This window comes from Leucopleurus acutus (assembly GCF_964270905.1).
Source record: "Leucopleurus acutus genome assembly, chromosome: 5".
NCBI classification, from domain to species: Eukaryota; Metazoa; Chordata; class Mammalia; order Artiodactyla; family Delphinidae; genus Leucopleurus; species Leucopleurus acutus.
The window spans coordinates 84,486,268-84,503,534 of record NC_139147.1 but is presented as its reverse complement, the minus strand read 5'-3'; the positions used below and the strand labels follow the sequence as shown (position 1 = coordinate 84,503,534).

The following is a 17,267-nucleotide window of genomic DNA, read 5'->3' as shown; positions in this document are numbered from 1 at the left end:
GATTATAAATCAGACAGTGGAACAGGTACAATAATTTGAAAAAATGTGAATTATTCTGGAAGACATATTTTAAAAATTAGATTCCTTTAGTGAATTGCTGAAAATGGAAAATGTTGAAGATTAATCAACTCCCAGTCATTATTATTATTAGTTGAAAAGAAATTCAAAACAATTCTGAATTTTTATTTTGTTTTGGGATATTCCATATGATTACCTTCATAATATATTTATCTTGTATTTTGCTTTGATAAATATAGAAAGATTTTTAGTTTTTAGAACATGCCCTCATTGGTTACAAGGAAAACTCAGCTGAAGAACTCATTGATTAAAGAGGGGAAGCTAGCTGGGATTTATAAGATGTCCTGGTTAATTCCCAGAGCACATAATCCATTTGGGAACTGACTGTGCTAATACTGTGAAATTATGTCCTCTGCGATAAAAGTTCCCCAAAGATTCAAGCTCAAGTGGATATTTCAAAAGACATGGATATGGTGCTGCTTTACTTTAATATGTCTATTAAAATGTATAGAACAGTTGAGAATTGGGTTCTTAGAATACCCCTGTTCAATAATAGGGGCCTTGTTATGGTTACTTTTACAAAGGAATGATAAGTGAATTCTTTTATCATCCTGTGACGTATGGTCTCTCTTCCTATAAACAAGAAAGTAGAAAAGCCCGCAAACCATCGATATGATTTTAGTAAAATTGCTGGAGGTGCTTACCCTGATCTGCAGTTTTTTTCTGCTTATCACTGAATTTTAATTAGTTGAATGAAATATATCTTGAGTATTTCTCGTCTCATATATTTCTGTCTTGGGCATATATTTTGAGATAAAAATCACTTTTTAAAAAGTAAGTATTAAATAATCTCTCTCTCCTATATTTTCTGTCTTGAAACGGCAGTTGTTTCTCTAATCAAAATTTGGTCAGCCTTGCCAAATCTGGCAGAATTATGCTGAGCCCTAAATGTTGCCATGGGCTAGACTTTCCTAGTCATCTCCCTCTATGTCACCCTGCCTCTTAGGCCTTCATTGTTCTGTCACATTTTTGTCTCTGGATTCCTGGCCCTACTCTGGATGCCCTCTTTCCAGCTTGCACCTAGCTACCATAGAGATATCAGCAGGATGCTACGGCTACTGACCTTTCTCATTGTGAACCAGGACGCTTAAGCCCCAGACCTGAAACCTGCCACCACCACCAACAAAAAACATTTTAAGCAGTTTCAACCAACTACAAGTCACCTTCCTCTTCTTGTGTGACAAAGATACATACAGCTATTGCTTCACTTAACAAAGCAGTGAACTACAAAAGGAACAGAAAACCTTAATGGCCTGTATTTAGTTATTGGCCACTAAAAGCTACACTTTTCTGAATGAGTAAAATTTTGTAAACAAATACAATCGAACATTTAAAAGACTAATAATAATAAGGCAGGACCTAGATGCATATCTGATAAGTGTGACAGTTTACAAAACTAATGTTATTTTCAAATCTGTCCTGACTTATTGAATAGCTTTTTCATCTGGAGGTCAAAATGAAGAAAAATATTAGTATTGATATTATTTCTGCCAAATGGTAATGAGATATGCTGTGAATGATTGATACTTAGAAAACTGATTTCTTAACATCAGCTGTGCTGATTAGTTAATTGTTGCTATTCTGATTTACCCTCTCCATTAAATTAAAATTGGAGATTTTATCATTTTTCACAGATAATTCATACTCTTGTTCACCTAAACTACAAATTCCTAGTCAGATACTGTTATTTGGCAATCACATCATTAAAATAAAGGGGCCTCAGTCTTTTTGAAACAAGGAATAAGCCAAGTTTATTAAAATAAGCTTCCCTGGGCTTCCCTGGTGGCGCAGTGGTTGAGAGTCTGCCTGCCGATGCAGGGGACACGGGTTCGTGCCCCAGTCCGGGAAGATCCCACATGCCACGGAGCGGCTGGGCTCGTGAGCCATGGCCGCTGAGCCTGCACGTCCGGAGCCTGTGCTCCGCAGCGGGAGGGGCCACAGCAGTGAGAGGCCTGCGTACCACAAAAAAAAAAGAACAAGCTTACCTAATAAATAGAGTTCATATTGTATGCTTATTTTCACACTTAAATTAAGGCAACACATATGGAAATCTCCTTCATTCTGGAGATCCCTAAAAGTCAGTATAGAGGTATTTTATTTATACTTATAATTGGCTTTCAAAATTGTTTATTTTACTTGGTGAAAAAGAAAGGGAAGGGAGTCCAGAGGAGTAAATGTGAGCTTACAGCATGTTTTGGAGAAAGAGGCCTTGAGTAAGCGAAGCAGTTATTTAAATACCATCATTAAACAGGTACCTCTTCCAATTCTGAATAAGAACTTGAAGCTATTAACTTGTTGTAGGGCTTTTATTATTCTTAGCCAAATATGGAAATTGGTAACATTTGATGACTTTTGATCTCACATTTAAAAGAAAATCATTTCCTTAAATGCCTTTTCTTCCCTCCATAATTATAGTTTAAGGCTTCTTTCCAAATATCTCCTTTAAGGCTAAGCAAGGTGTTCTTTGATTATGAAGTATATAAAACAATTTTACAGGCAAAAGAACAAATATGGTCAATAGTTAAATAATTTCTATCTAAACTTAAAGAACTTTATTTGATTTGATAGGGTAAAATGTCATAGGCGTGACTAAAAAACTTAGAAACGTATGACAGTTTTCCAACACTTAGAAAATTTAAGGAAGATTTTTATAGAAGTAACAGGAGAAACTTCTAAATGTTTACCATCATTGATGTGAAAATAATGGAAATAAGAGCAGTGAGCCAGAATTTATTTCAAAAGGGAAGTTCTATAAGGATGAAAATTTTTATTAGCCATACATACCCATGTTGGATCTCCATAGTTGTTTTGCTTGGCAGCCCTTTTAGCTCTAAGTTATGTGGTTGTTTCTGGGACGTAAATGTGGTGGAGAGTGAGTCTTAGCCAATAAATCAAAATTTCTGTTAAGTTAAAAGTTACTGTTTAGTGCCACCAGGTAGGGTCTCACTCCTGTTACTTGTTTTCTTTTCTAGTATTTATTAATAGTCTCTTTTTTAAAAAGGTAATGACTCCCTCTCCTTACTTTGAATGAAATGAGATCTAAATGCTCCACCCCCGGTTATACTGGAAGCTATGATATGAGATCAAATATGTATATATGGAAAATGATGGAGCTTGGAGGTTTGCTAGAGAACACTATAGTGTTTTCTATAGATAGCTTTACAGTAACACAGTTAACCAGCATTTTCAAAACAGTTGGGTTTTTTCTTTCTCCTTAGGGAATAAAAAGGAAATATATTTTGCTTAGTTCAGAAGGTGATCTGAAAAAGTCATTTCTTTTTTTTTTTTTTTTTTTTTTTTTTTTTTTGCGGTACGCGGGCCTCTCATCGCCGCAGCCTCTCCCACTGCGGAGCACAGGCTCCGGACGCGCAGGCTCAGCGGCCATGGCTCACGGGCCTAGCTGCTCCGCAGCATGTGGGCTCCTCCCGGACCGGGGCACAAACCCATGTCCCCTGCATCGGCAGGCGGACTCCCAACCACTGCGCCACCAGGGAAGCCCGTATAATATTTTTGACATATTAAGATGTTTACTCTCTGTGTTGAGTTGCCCTTAGTTTAATATTTGTCCTTAGGTTTTAAAGTAAAAGGTGATGAATGCAAAGCAGATCCAAACCTAAGCAGTGTTCTGCATGTATGTGGACACTCAAATGCTGCTGACCTTATGGATGTTATCTTTAGTGAATCCCTGTCAGTTGGTTGAGCACCAGCAGTAGTAAAGCACATGTTGTTAAGCTAAGAAGAACCAAACCCCTTGCTCTTTCAAGTTTCTGGTCTAGTTCAGTGCTCCCCAGATAAATGTTGTGAATGACCAGTTTGTTTTCTTGTTTGTTTTGTTGTTGTTCATTTCCAGTTCATCACGGACCAATACTTTTGTAAAATACAATAAAAATGAATTACTAGGAAATGAAATTTGAAAGATATATAAAATAAGCCCCATTTTTTAAATTAGATTCAACAGTTACAAAAGTATTCTGTCAAATTGCCATAAAATTGTCTAATCTCACGGGCCAGACGCACTTGTCTCTCATGAGCTAGTAACAGTGTTTTCAGACCAACAGTGATCCATAGATCACACTTAGAGTCACACTGGTCTTTTTGCAAGGGGGTAGGAGTAACAACTACTGTCTCTACACTTAGGCTAAACATGCACTAAATGCACATCATACTTCTCTGCCCACGCAGTTACTCATTCTCTCTGCTTAGCCTGGAATGCTGTTACTCTCCCATCTCCAGCTATTGAAATCCCATCCAGTCTTCATATGCCATCTTTTTCATCAAATCTCTCATGCTCTCCCAGTAATACCAACAACAACAGCTGGGTTTGAGCTTTCCTTCCTCTTTTTCAATATTGTACTCTGCTTCATACCATAATTATAAGAAGGCAGTATAACAGCATGGTAAAGAGGTTTGGGCCCTGGAATCAAACCAAGACTCAAGCCCCAGCTGGGTGAGCATGAACATATTTTTAACTTCTCTGTTTCCTCATCTGTAAAATGTGTATGAGTCTGGTGCCTGTCCAAAAAGGTGGTTATAAATGAGATAATCCATGAGAAGCATCTTACATACTAACTGGCACATACATAGTAAGCATTCCATTAATATAACTGCCATTATTACTTGTTCCTGGCTTATCTCCCACCCTTTTCTTTATCCTTTACTCAACAGATTGAAGGCAGGGTTGCTGTCCCCTTTAGGAACCAGCACAGTGCCTTGCTCAGTGAAGTATAAGTTGAAGTTCAGTCGTTCAAATGATTCAAACAAGAATTGGAATAGAATCTAGAGAGAAAGAGGTAGTACTGATAGTTGGAGAGGTGGAGGAGGTTTCATAGAGATGATGGTATTTAAACTGAACTTGGTGTTAGGGGTCAGCAGTCTGCCCCCCAATTGGTGACAGGCCCTGACACCCACAGGCAGGGAGCACTGCCTGGTTGGCTGTGTAGAGACTGTACAGGAGCATTTAGAAGTAGAGCAGCAAAGGCAGCCTGATATCAGGTTATAAAGGGCCCTACAGGCCTCTTTGAGGTGTAGTACTTTATCCTTGAGCATGTGGGAGCTCTAAAGTCCTGCTTCCTACAGAGGTTGGCTTTGAGATGGAGGAAGCTGGAGCCCAGTGACCCGAGGAGGAAACTGGGAAACTGGTGAAATACTGTTACCTAAACCAGCATTTCCTAAAATCTTCCACTGAATATTAATGTTCCTCCTGGTGTTGATTAATGTTCCATTTGGGGAGGGGAGGAAGGGGAGTTTACTGAAAAAAACAAATTTGAGAATTGCACCATGTCTAGCTCTCTCCCTGGAGACTGACCGCACAACCTGACTTACTGACAGTCCTTTACTCACCAAGTCTGTTTAGACATTCCTTGAACTAGTGTTTCTCAAACTTAATTGGCCACAGAACTTTTTTTCGTGCAATGTCTGTAAATATCTCATAATACACAGTTTAAGAAATAGTATCGTAAACAGTCCTAAACCCAAGGGTATTATAATGAAGAAATAAGTAAAATTTGGCTATTTCTCAGTGCTTAGCAGATCCTAGGACATTGATGCAATCAGTTCATTGCCTAACAGGAACCAAGTTGTCTCACACTGCTTGGTATTTGGCGCATTATTCTGAGCAGGGATTTTGCAGGACCTCACCAGTTGCTTAGGTTCGGAATGCCAGGTTATTTACGTTTCATCATGTTTGTGTCCTCTGTCCATTGTGAGTGTCTCCACAAGTGTCCCCTGTTGCCATGCCTACACTCGACACTTGGTGATTCCCAACCTTTGTGAATTGCAGCACTCTAATGAATCTATTTTTGTTGTTTTCCTTCCTCTATGCTTTTGAAAGATTTGTTATGCAATATGTTATATATGTAAAGGAAAATGAGTGAAAATAAGTTCAAAATGATAACCCTTGAGAAATTTAGGTGTACCCTTGACTGTGTCAAAACCAGGGTTGGGAGTCATTGGGCTATGTGGTCATACCATTTTTTACCCCTTATTTTAACAGGATTGAAATTATTAGTACTGTGGCTTTAAGTTTTTCTTGCCAGGTTTTTTTATCCCTCAATCAATATAAACCTTGCAAGCTTACAGAAATTAATTCAGTTTTAAATCTAAATAGTACTACTTAGTTACTTCTTTATTTTAATAATGTATCATCAGTTAATTTTTAAAAAGCAAGATGAACTTATTATGGGCATGGTTAGCACTTAATAGTTGCTTAGCAATTTAAGGCAGATGATGCTTTTTTCAAGAATTATTTATGATGTGCATATATATATCTATATGGTGTTTAGAACCTGGCACTACATAAGGTGTTTGCTACTATTGTTGTTGTTATTGTTGAAGATTGGGATTTGGTCCTGCCTGGTTATTTCCCAGTCTTCAAAATAATTTAAACTCTACTTTTCTCAGTTACTAGATATTTTTAATTGAAGTTGCAGGAGCATTTCACCTAAACAAAAGCTCAAAGAAGAATGAGAATTCATTAAGTCTCTGAGTGGTTGATGTAAATAAATCATTTTAATCATAATATATTAAGATATTAAAATGCAAAATCTTTGCAGATTTATATAGTATCCAGGTACTTGTTTTATATAATGATTTTACTCAGCCTCTAATTTAGGACACAGTGCCTTTGAAATATTTTTGTATGATTACTCTTAATTAAAGCCTTCCATACATTTCCATATTATAGAAAACATGTATATATTACTTTTGGTTTTAAAGTGCTTATTGCAGTTTTTTTAATGCTTTTTGGAATTTTAGATCTATAAATAACTAATATTTTTCTCCTTCAACTCCTTCAGCTTACTGAAACAAATTCAAGTATCAAGTGCTTGGACTCCATGTGCTGTTTCTCAGAAGGAGAAACAGCGTGCGCATCTGTTGGAAGAATGCTGGAACGAGTAATAGGAAGATGTAGTCCGTCCCATGTCAGCAGGTGTGAAATTTCTCTAAGTAGCCTTTGCTGCAGATGAGTATCCTATAAACTGGAACAGGATGAACCTGCATCTCTAGATACCTAATAAATCAGCCCCTGGTTTTACCAACTGAAGCAGGAAGTGTGCTGTTTATTAGCACTCTTTGATGGTATTTCACTTTGTGGCTTTAGGGTGTAGGGGTTTCTTTCACTAACAAAGGAACAGAAAGCACCTTTGAAGAGACTTTTCATCTAATGAACAAAAAATCTTGCTTTACAGTCTTTCTCAAATGTGGTGAATAGGAGTGTGTATCTGGTACTCGTTTTATTTTTATAACTTTATTTTTTTGATTATACCTAAATTGTTTTATTTCCTGTATTTGTTTTGCTTGTATGTTTGCTTTTTGTATTTACAAAATAATCTACACATAATAGTAAAGTCAAAAGATTTTGCCTTTCTTATTCTTCATGTATATTGTCTAGTCACTCATTTGAGACTTTGAGGTATTTATAAACATAAAAGGCTGAAATTCTGCTCTCCTACACCTTTTTATGTGTATAATGAGGTTTTAAAATAAGTTGTGATTTTTAAGTTTTTACTCGGTATTTATGGTCTAATTAAAAGTCTATAGGTTAGAACAGGCTCTTTAAATTATGGTTTAGAAGAATTTTAGTGTTTTTGTCTTCTCCTAAATGTGTTTCTTGAATTAGATTTGCTCTTTTGGATCATAACAAAAATACCATTTTTTGGTATATACCACTTAAATTATTTAAAAGTGAAATTGATTCAATTCTTTATACATTTCCCCAAGAGACATGTTATTATTTAGGGAATATTAAGGAATAGAAATAATTTTTTTCACACTTTGGTATTCTTTAGGTGAATGATAACAAAGTCTCAAAGTCAGAGCAGCAGTGCACTCGTGTTCATGAAGGGTTACGGATGGGCAAGAATGGATGGTCATTTCCATTGTCCACAGCGTGCCACATGAATAGTATCACTTTCTACATGTGCCACGCCTGGGAAAAGGTTGGAAAGACCCCAGGAGCAGGGAATAAAGGGCAGAGGAGGCACTACTCTTATCTGTTGATAAGAATTTTTAGTATTTGGTTGACTTTATGTTTTAAAAATAATGAGTATGACATCATTCTTGTATCATAGAATTCAGGTAACTTTTACTGGTGAACTTGTTAGTTCCCACTTTGCCTTTAGTTGTGGCCATTTCTTTATGGTACAGTTGCATTTATAAAGAGCATTCTTATGTTAATAACATAATGTCTGTGGTTTCAGACCCCATTTGTTGATTATAATGTGATCAAAAATATTTCCATAATGCTGTGATATTATTTTGTAGGCATTTTATTCCACATGTAAGAATTACTATGAGCACCTAAATTTATTGGGACTTGTATGTTATGACTTACACAACTGTATTATGAAATGCATTATAAGAAAGTAGTTCTGTCATGTACCCAGGCCAACAAGTGTCCCAAAGGAAGTTCCAGAAAGACCTAATGTATAATATAAGACAGCTTTACTGCACAGAACTAAGGTGGGAATTAGACTAAGAGACTACTGTAGAACTTGTATAGAATTTTTAGAACATCTTTTTCAACACAAAATTCTCTTTAATGACAATATACATCTCCACTAACTACTAAAAAAAGACTAGAATTAATTTTAAATGATCCCAGAATATTTTTCTGCTTTATATATATTCCCATTTTCTGGATATCAACTATTTAGGTGATGCACCCCATTATTCTTTACATAACCATTTTTATGCTGCATTATCCCTTTTGAACCTGCCCAAGGAATTATGGGATTTATTTCTGCATGTTCTGTTGAAGGTGTCTCTTCTCATCTGTACTTCTTTCCCCTTAAAATTGTATCTCACTTTTTTTCTTTTTTAAGAGTTTTTTTTTCCTAATAAAATGTTTAACAGTAATGAATATCTTATTTGACAGACTATAAATACCTTTCCAATTTTGTCCAGCATCTCAGGTTATGCTGTTGGTTACTACTGTCATTATCTCCCTGTTTTCTTCAAATGAATAATCTAAAAAGTCTTTTGAGATTTGTTCTATTTTTTTTTTAGTGGATAAAATTATACAATATTCAAAACCACTTGGTGCTTTTCTAAGGGCTATATGAATATTGCCATGGATCCATTAACATTATATTTAAACTTTGAAAAGTCATTTGTTTTTGTTTTTTACTTTTAATTGTTTTAGCGAAATATATTTGGCATTCTGTTTTGCTTTTGGAATAGTGTCTATTCTACATTTCTCTCATGTCTAATTTAAAAGGTAGGGCAAGACTGATACCTCTATTTACAAGATGTAGAATCCTTTGGATATTTGTTCCATTAACATTAATTAAACATAAGAGGTAATCGTCATCTCCTGAGAAATACAATTAGTGCTTTCATATGACAGATTTCTTTACTAATAAAGTTTTACCATCCAGGCACAAAAATTCTACTTACATTTTACTAATTGATGTTGTCAAAGGAATATGCCATATTGCAAACTCTGTTTCAAAGATAGCATCATGAAAAAAAAAAAAAAGATAGCATCATGGTGCTATATAAAGGATATGCCATGTTGTACTCTAAAGGGCTGTACTTCAGCAATAAATGCTTTTCTGTGTGTAATTTACCAACAGTTACTTTATCCTAATCAAAACTGTCTTTTAAGTAGAAAGGAGTTAATAGTTAATATGTAGTTCAGGTGTTTAATGTTCTGTCAAATATGATATTTAACAATATGAATGCACATGTGTGCTTTGAAAAGATCAAAAATGAAGGAAACCTTACCTAATAAGATTCTTCTATGTAAGCAATGGTTGGGAAGGAGGAAAAACTAAAATATTGGCAGTTTGGGAGTATTGTTTATAGTTATGTTTTGTCATGTGTGTCTGAGCATACTTTTTCTTGCATAAATACTTACTCTAAGAAATGTTCATAGTCTTACTCCATTCATTTATTTTACAAATACTGAGTACCTACTATAGCACAGTTCTAGGTGCTAGAGAGACCGTAGTGAGCAAGCCCTTCTTAAACGAAGGTAGATACTGTTTAAGTTTTCTGGAAACTAGTAAAATTAGAGAACCTGTAAACCACTGGTATTGTTGTTGCTTGTTTGTCTTCCTCTTTGCCAACTTTGTAAAGTTTCTAGGTTCCAGTCTTCATTGTGACTGTGCTCACTTAATCGGTTTATAATTGAACTACATACAAACTTTAGTCTCTAGGAAACAGCAGATTTTTTATAAAAGTGAATTTGGGCCATTTTAAGTGCTAATCTCTTTCTCTAACTTCTCTATTTAAGGAAAGTGGGAACCCTGGAAAAAGTTACATAAAATGTATTTATTAAGTGCTTTTAGTCTTCTAAGAAAGGCCACCTTTAACTTGGTAATCCTAATACTGTCCTTGAAATAGGTTAGGCCATTTTAAGCATGGCAGGCTATTTTTAGTCTTAAGTTATTTTAGCTGAAATTGGTACAGCTGCAAATAAAGTATTATATAATGAATTGCTTATGGCCTTATCATTCAGACAGACAGTAGTTAACTTTTTCCAGACCAACAGAGGATCATTTGTTCTCAGTTAAGTGAAAACCCTAGTGACTTCTAGCTGTCTTTGATACCTATTGAGTCAAAACATTTACTTCGTTCAAGGTGTCTTTGATACCTATTGAATTAAAACATTTACTTTGTTCAAGCTAATTAATGCTAAAACCTTTAGAATAGAATTTATACCTGAAAAGAAATAATAATATAATATGAACATACTACTGTTTCATTCCAAAGCTTTTGGTAAGTGGGATTTTTGTTTGTTTGCTTTCGTGATGTCAAAATACAGCCTAGTTGCTTTTCAGTAAAACCAAATGTGCATACCTCTTAATAACAAACTTGTTTCTTATTGAATTAAGATTTTAAGAGTGTCTCATGCTTTGCTACCTATAGAAATTGTTTTAATGCTAATGAATTTTGGCTAATATTTTTATATGATGATTAGAGCATTATTTTTCCCAAGTTTTTATATAATATAATGTTTGGTCCTTCAGTGCTAGTAAGAAGAACTTATCTTTAGCATTTAAAAATGCATCAATCAGTGCTTATTTTAATACTCAAATCGCATTTTGGTCCTAAGTTTTAGAGTAAAATTTTTTCTCAATTGAAACATAGGTCCTGGTGAGCCAAACTTTTCTCTTATTGTTACTTTAGATCATGGAGTGCATCGGATCCTTTCTATACCAACGACAGGAGCATCTTGACTCTCTCCACAATGGACTCGTCTACTTGTTAAAGGGGCAGTAGTACTTTGTGGGAGCCATTTCAACTCCTTTCCTAAAATTCAGTGTGATCATCCTGGTAATGGCCACACTACCTCTGCGGAATTACTTTCTGAAATCTCTGGAGTAGTTCATGCCCACTCAGAGTTATAATGGCAAACAAACAAAAAGCATTACCATGCACCCCTGTCAGCTGCCCTCTTAATTTAAATCTGAACATGTTAAAATTTATGAATAAAGAGACATTTTTCATCTCTTTATCTGGGTTGTCCCCGTGTGCTTATGGGACTCCCAATGGCATTTCAGCCTTTTGCTAAGGCCACTAAATATTTTAACATCAAGGTAGAAAAGGGAGCTAATTCCTAGTTAACTGTATTTTTTAGTATGGCTTGGTTATTGAGTCTTCTGTTTAAATCTGCCTCTATAAATTATGCTGAAAAGTTTGCCTTGAAAACTCTATTTTTTTATTAGAGTTATATTTGAAACTTTTCATGGGAAAAGTTCATGTGAATAGTAAGGAATTTGGTCCCTCAGTGACCCATGTTTGTTCATTCATTAGTGCTTTCTAAGTTCACAGAGCAAATTAGGAGAATGCATTTCCAACCATTATTTGCTGCAGTATGGGTAGTAAATATATACCAGTACCAAAACTTCTCTAAATGTACTGTAACACAACCAGTTAAGTTAACCATATACATGCAAAGGGTATATCATATCTTACCTATAAATCAGGAATCAAGTCCATTCACCAAATTTCAAATTGATGTTTACTATTTTTGTGACAATGTAAAGAACCTGTAGTGGGTAAATTAGACACCATTAGCATATTATTATTTAATGTGTTTATCATTGGATCTTTCGCATGCTTTAATCTGGTTAATATATTTAAATTTGCTTTTTTTGTCTATCTGAAGGCTCTGTGTATAGTATTTTACGACACTGTTGTAAATTCAACTATAATCAATAAAAAACCAGTTTGAAAACTATTTAAATATTGCAAATACTTTTAATTATACAAATCAAAATATTAGGATAATTAAATCAATAAAATGAGAAGAGCCTCTTTCTGTAACTAGCTCAGAATTGCTCTTGCTTTTCAGTAAGCTAGCTTTTAGAATAAAGAATTTCAGATGAGAATCCTGTTATTTTTAGGTTAGTATACGTTATCTAACTTACAGCAGACTACTACAGTGAAGTGAAATCTGCCCAGTGTCCCATTATAAGGTGTGGCTATAGAATGTAAATGAAGCAAAGTCTAAAATGCTAAATTATATGGGGTAATGGCTGCAGTAAATTTAAATGCTAAAAATAATTAATCAGGTATGTATTACTGCTGTTAACTCACTGCAGTTCAGTACTTGATTTTCATCCTGAGTTTATCATGTAGATGCAGTGTTGTCATTTGTTTTGATAAAAAGTAATGTTTTAAAACTTGGAAATGATTATTAAAGAACTGCTACTCATCTCTAAGCATATTACTGTGTACATATACATTCAAAATTGTATGGAAATGGTTAAGTAAGGTGTTGCCAAAATTTTCCCTGGAGAATATGATAATTCCTTTCTGTAGGTTTATTGCACAACCCTCCACCCCTTTCCCATTTCATGAATATAAGACTTCTGGAATTGGGCTGGTAGGGGAAGAATGGTAGAATTAAGACTTTACCTTTGTTCACTGGTAAACTGTTTTCTTGCTAATATAACATTTGTCTCTTTCAATAATGTAAGGATATTAGGTTATGAATTTCAGCCTAAATATTAATTTTCATAAATAGCCCTTCTTTAACTTAGATTGACTTTAGAAAGATACTGTTATCCTGCAAATACAGTAAAGGGATAATGTACAGTGTGTACCCTTACCAGCTCATGTTCCAGAAGAGGAAATATTGCAGAAAATATTCAGTAGAGTATTAGTGGAGAATAATACAGAATTTGCTTTTCTTAGAATGTCTTATAAAATGTTCATATAACAAAATGACGTTCAGTAGCCCTGCATTACATCTACCTTACAGTGTTTATTTGCCATCAGTTTAACTGACTACTAACACTAGGGAAGGACTGCAAAGCCATCAAGCAGTCTCTGACCAACTACAGCAAGGCATGAGGTCAGCTAGCCTATATGGTGCTCAAGGTGTGATTGATGCAATTTTCTGCGTTCAGTATTTGAAGTTATGTAGGAATTTTATCTCTGAAAAAAGTTAATAGCATCCGCTGACATGCTTCTCCTAGTCTGTTGTTCAAAACCTACTCCATTTAAAGGAAGATTAGCTTGTAAGAAAGGGGTTTTCTTCTGTTTATTTAAGAAAGCAACTCTTGTCTACAAACTTGCAGTAGTTTTCTAGTGCTAAATATTCATATTGTAAAACTATTACTGCATAATCAGAAATTTTCTCCCTTGCATATTTCTTTAAAATTCTTTGGAAAGTATGATGTTGATAATTAACTTTTATCTGCCAAAACCAGGGTACGATGCTACATGTGTTACTGCTAGTTAGTGTTCCCAAATCTATTTGCCTCACTTGCTTGCTTTTGCCTAGCCTGAAGCCTGTAGCCCTGAAGATAGCAGCAAGCACCAAGTCAGTTTCCAAAATTGCCTATCAGCTGCTTTAGGTGACTCAGCACCCTGCCTTAGCTTTAGCAAGCATTAGGCTCACCCCAGAAGGAGTAGAATGTGGGCCAGGAGAACTGTAGCTACCCAGCCTTTCTGTGGGGTTGAGAAGAAAAAAGGGGAGAATTTAGTTTGAATTTCTCTTAACTAGCCTCCTCCTTGGGTCTTAATCTCCCTGAGGTCCAAAGGCTTCCCAGACGTGATCCAAACTCTGGCACTGTCCTGAGTAGGAGGTTAAACAGAGGCAAATCATCCAGTTAGGGAGTACCTTACTCAGACCAGGGTCGTTTCTACCGCGTTAAGATTGTGAAATTGGGCTCCTGTGGTAAGCTTCAGACTCCTATCTGATAGGCAGGAGTCACGGCCACTAAAAAATTTATAATTAATACCAAAACTTTTTAACATATGCTGCTCTGAAAAGTTATTGGGGACTGGGGAGAAAGGGAAAATCATCCATGTTTGTGTTTTTCCTGTAAATATCAATTTGGAGTATGATACAAGCAGGCATTAATAAGACTAACACACCAAAGAGTTATGTAAAACGTGTTTTATTAATTTTGGTCCCCCTTTAGAGACATTTTTATTTCTATCCTGATGAGTCATCTATTTTCATAAAAATAGAACATTATTAAAGTGCTGTTTATGTGAGATAACCTGAATGATATTCCTGCAAAAAATAGATCATAACTAATGATATGTTTGTAATAATGGTGACTTAGATTTTTATGAATAATTAGTAGTTGGAAATACTGTCACAACACTCAGTTTAAAATCTTGGACCTCAGACACTGTGGCTGTCTAATATCTAAATTATCTGCATTGTCAGTAAATGTAGTATACCTATTGTACAGCTCTCAGTAATTTTTTAAAGTTTATGAAATTATATTTATCAAATAAAAATTTTCCTATGTAAGTAAAAGTCTTTTTCCATTATTTGAATGCATTTTAAGCCTCTCTCTGCTCATCACAACCAGCACTGCCAAGTTTTTGGGGGTTTTTTTAGCTAAATTTTTACTACATTTTCCCTCCATTAGAGTACAAAAATTCCATTATGCCTTTCACTAACTGCAGTTTTCAAAAATCCAGAAGTTCTTTTGTTACCCAAGTTTTATAGCTTATCGGTACAGTTCCTGAAAAGCTGTGTGATTCAAATGCACCAACTGTAAAGGCCAACACAGTGTAAATTTGGAAATGCCTTAGTTTAATAGAAAATATGTGCTTTCTGGGACTTCCTTGGCGGTCCAGTGGTTAAGACTCCATGCTTCCAATTCAGGGTTCAATCCCTGATCGGGGAACTAAGATCCCACATGTTGCATGGCACGGCCAAAAAAATTAAAGTTTTTAAAAATGTGCTTTAAAATATAACATTTAAAAAATATATATAAAATATATATAACATTTATTTCTAAAATATTCTAACCTAATGATCAGTCATCGTTTCTAATGCTTCAGTTGCCACGTAATTATTTCATCTACGTTTATTAAAAAGGTAAGCTGTTGTTTTTGCATGTTAGTATTTGCAAAGGGTGACAATGTATATAATATATGTATTTTTATTTCTGAAATGAAACAAGAACATGATCCTGGACAAGTCAGTTTACCTCGGCATCTGTTTTTATTTTAAAAGGAGTTCAGGGTTTGGACTATCTTTAGGGTACTTCGGTCTTTAACTTTTATTGTACAACATAATGAATCATGTTCCTTTTTTATATATAAATTTATCTTTGGCTGTGTTGGGTCTTCGTTGCTGCGCACAGGCTTTCTCTAGTTGCGGCGAGCAGGGACTACTCTTCGTTGCGGTGCGCGGGCTTCTAATTGCGGTGGCTTCTCTTTGTTGTGGAGCACAGGCTCTAGGCACACAGGCTTCAGTAGTTGTGGCACGCGGGCTCAGAGTTGTGGCTCGCAGGCTCTAGAGTGCAGGCTCAGTAGTTGTGGCTCATGGGCTTAGTTGCTCTGCAGCATGTGGGATCTTCCCGGACCAGGGCTGAAACCCGTGTCCCTGCGTTGGCAGACAGATTCTTAACCACTGCGCCACCAGGGAAGTCCCTGGATCATGTTCTCAATGAATAGGAAATTTAGGGCAAGAAAGTAAAATTTTATGAGCAGCATTTCACTAGAAAATTTAGTGAATTCGAAAACAATTCAAGTTTTATTTTGAAGAGTAACTGACAAAGAACAAAGCTGTTGTAAATTGAGGTGAGTTCACATGTCTGTGTGAACAACTGTCTTTGGAAGTGGCAGATCTGATAAAAATCTGATGTCAGATTGTTTTGTGTGTGTGTGGCTGTGTTAGGTCTTCATTGCTGCATGCAGGCTTTCTCCAGTTGCAGCCAGCAGGGGCTACTCTTCGTTGCGGTGCACAGGCTTCTCATTGCAGTGGCTTCTCATTGCAGAGCACAGGCTCTAGGCATGCAGGTTCAGTAGTTGTGGCATGCAGACTCAGTAGTTGTGGCTCGCGGGCTCTAGAGCACGGGCTCAGTAGTTGTGGCGCACGGGCTTAGTTGCTCTGCGGCATGTGGGATCTTCCTGGACCAGGGATTGAACCCGTGTCCCCAGCCCTGGCAGGCAGATTCTTAACCACTGCACCACGAGAGAAGCCCTGATGTCAGATTTTTAATACTAATTTTTAAGGTAAAACGGTCTGTATTCAAGTAAAATCTGTAGACAGTGAAGTGCATAGATTTTAGGATTACGTTCTTTCTTTTGACATTGTATACATCTGTGTGATCCTAATCCAAGTCCAGATAGAGAACTTTTCTATCATCTCAGAAGGTGTCCAGGAAATGTATTTCTCTCCCTTTCTGCCCTTGGCAACCATTTTTTTCTGTTATCTATTGTCATAGATCAGTTTCACCTGTTCTTGAATTTCATATAAATGGAATTATACATGTTCACTTTTGCATCTGACTTTGTTCACAATGTCTGTGAGGTTCATACATGTTGTTGCATATATCCATAGTTTGGAGGGTTTTTTCCTACTCTGTAGTGTTCCTTTTCATGAACATCCCACAATTTATCCTTTCTCTGGTTTATGGACATTTGAGTTATTTACAGTTTGGGGTGATTACAAATAAAGTTATTATGAACATTCTTCGTGGACGTGTTTTCATTTCTCTTATTAAATAATGAGTAGAATTTCTGGGTCATAAGGTAGGTTTATGTTTAATTTTATGAGAAACTGCCAAAAGTTTTCCCAAGTGACTGTAGGTGCCATTTTATGTGCATTTGTGTACAATGAGAGTTCCAGTTGTTTTATTATATCTCATGATTTTAATTTGCATAACAAATGATGTTTAACTCCTTTTTATATGCTTACTGACAATTTATCTTTTTTTTCTGAAATGTGTATTGAAGGCTCTGGCCATTTTTTTTTTTTTTTT

The 17,267-nt window shown here is 35.7% G+C and overlaps 1 protein-coding gene across 1 annotated transcript in view; it reads left to right on the top strand.

Annotated features, from left to right (window-relative positions):
• Positions 1–12,744, top strand: part of ATP11B (ATPase phospholipid transporting 11B (putative)) — a gene marked incomplete at its 5' end in the record, with an annotated part of 120,268 nt that extends 107,524 nt beyond the window's left edge. The window contains 2 exons of the mRNA XM_082839270.1: positions 6,873–7,006; positions 11,212–12,744. Coding sequence (XP_082695396.1) covers positions 6,873–7,006; positions 11,212–11,293 — 216 coding nt within the window. The 3' untranslated portion in view covers positions 11,294–12,744. The remainder of the gene's footprint in view (positions 1–6,872; positions 7,007–11,211) is intronic.
• Positions 12,745–17,267: the final 4,523 nt, after the last annotated feature.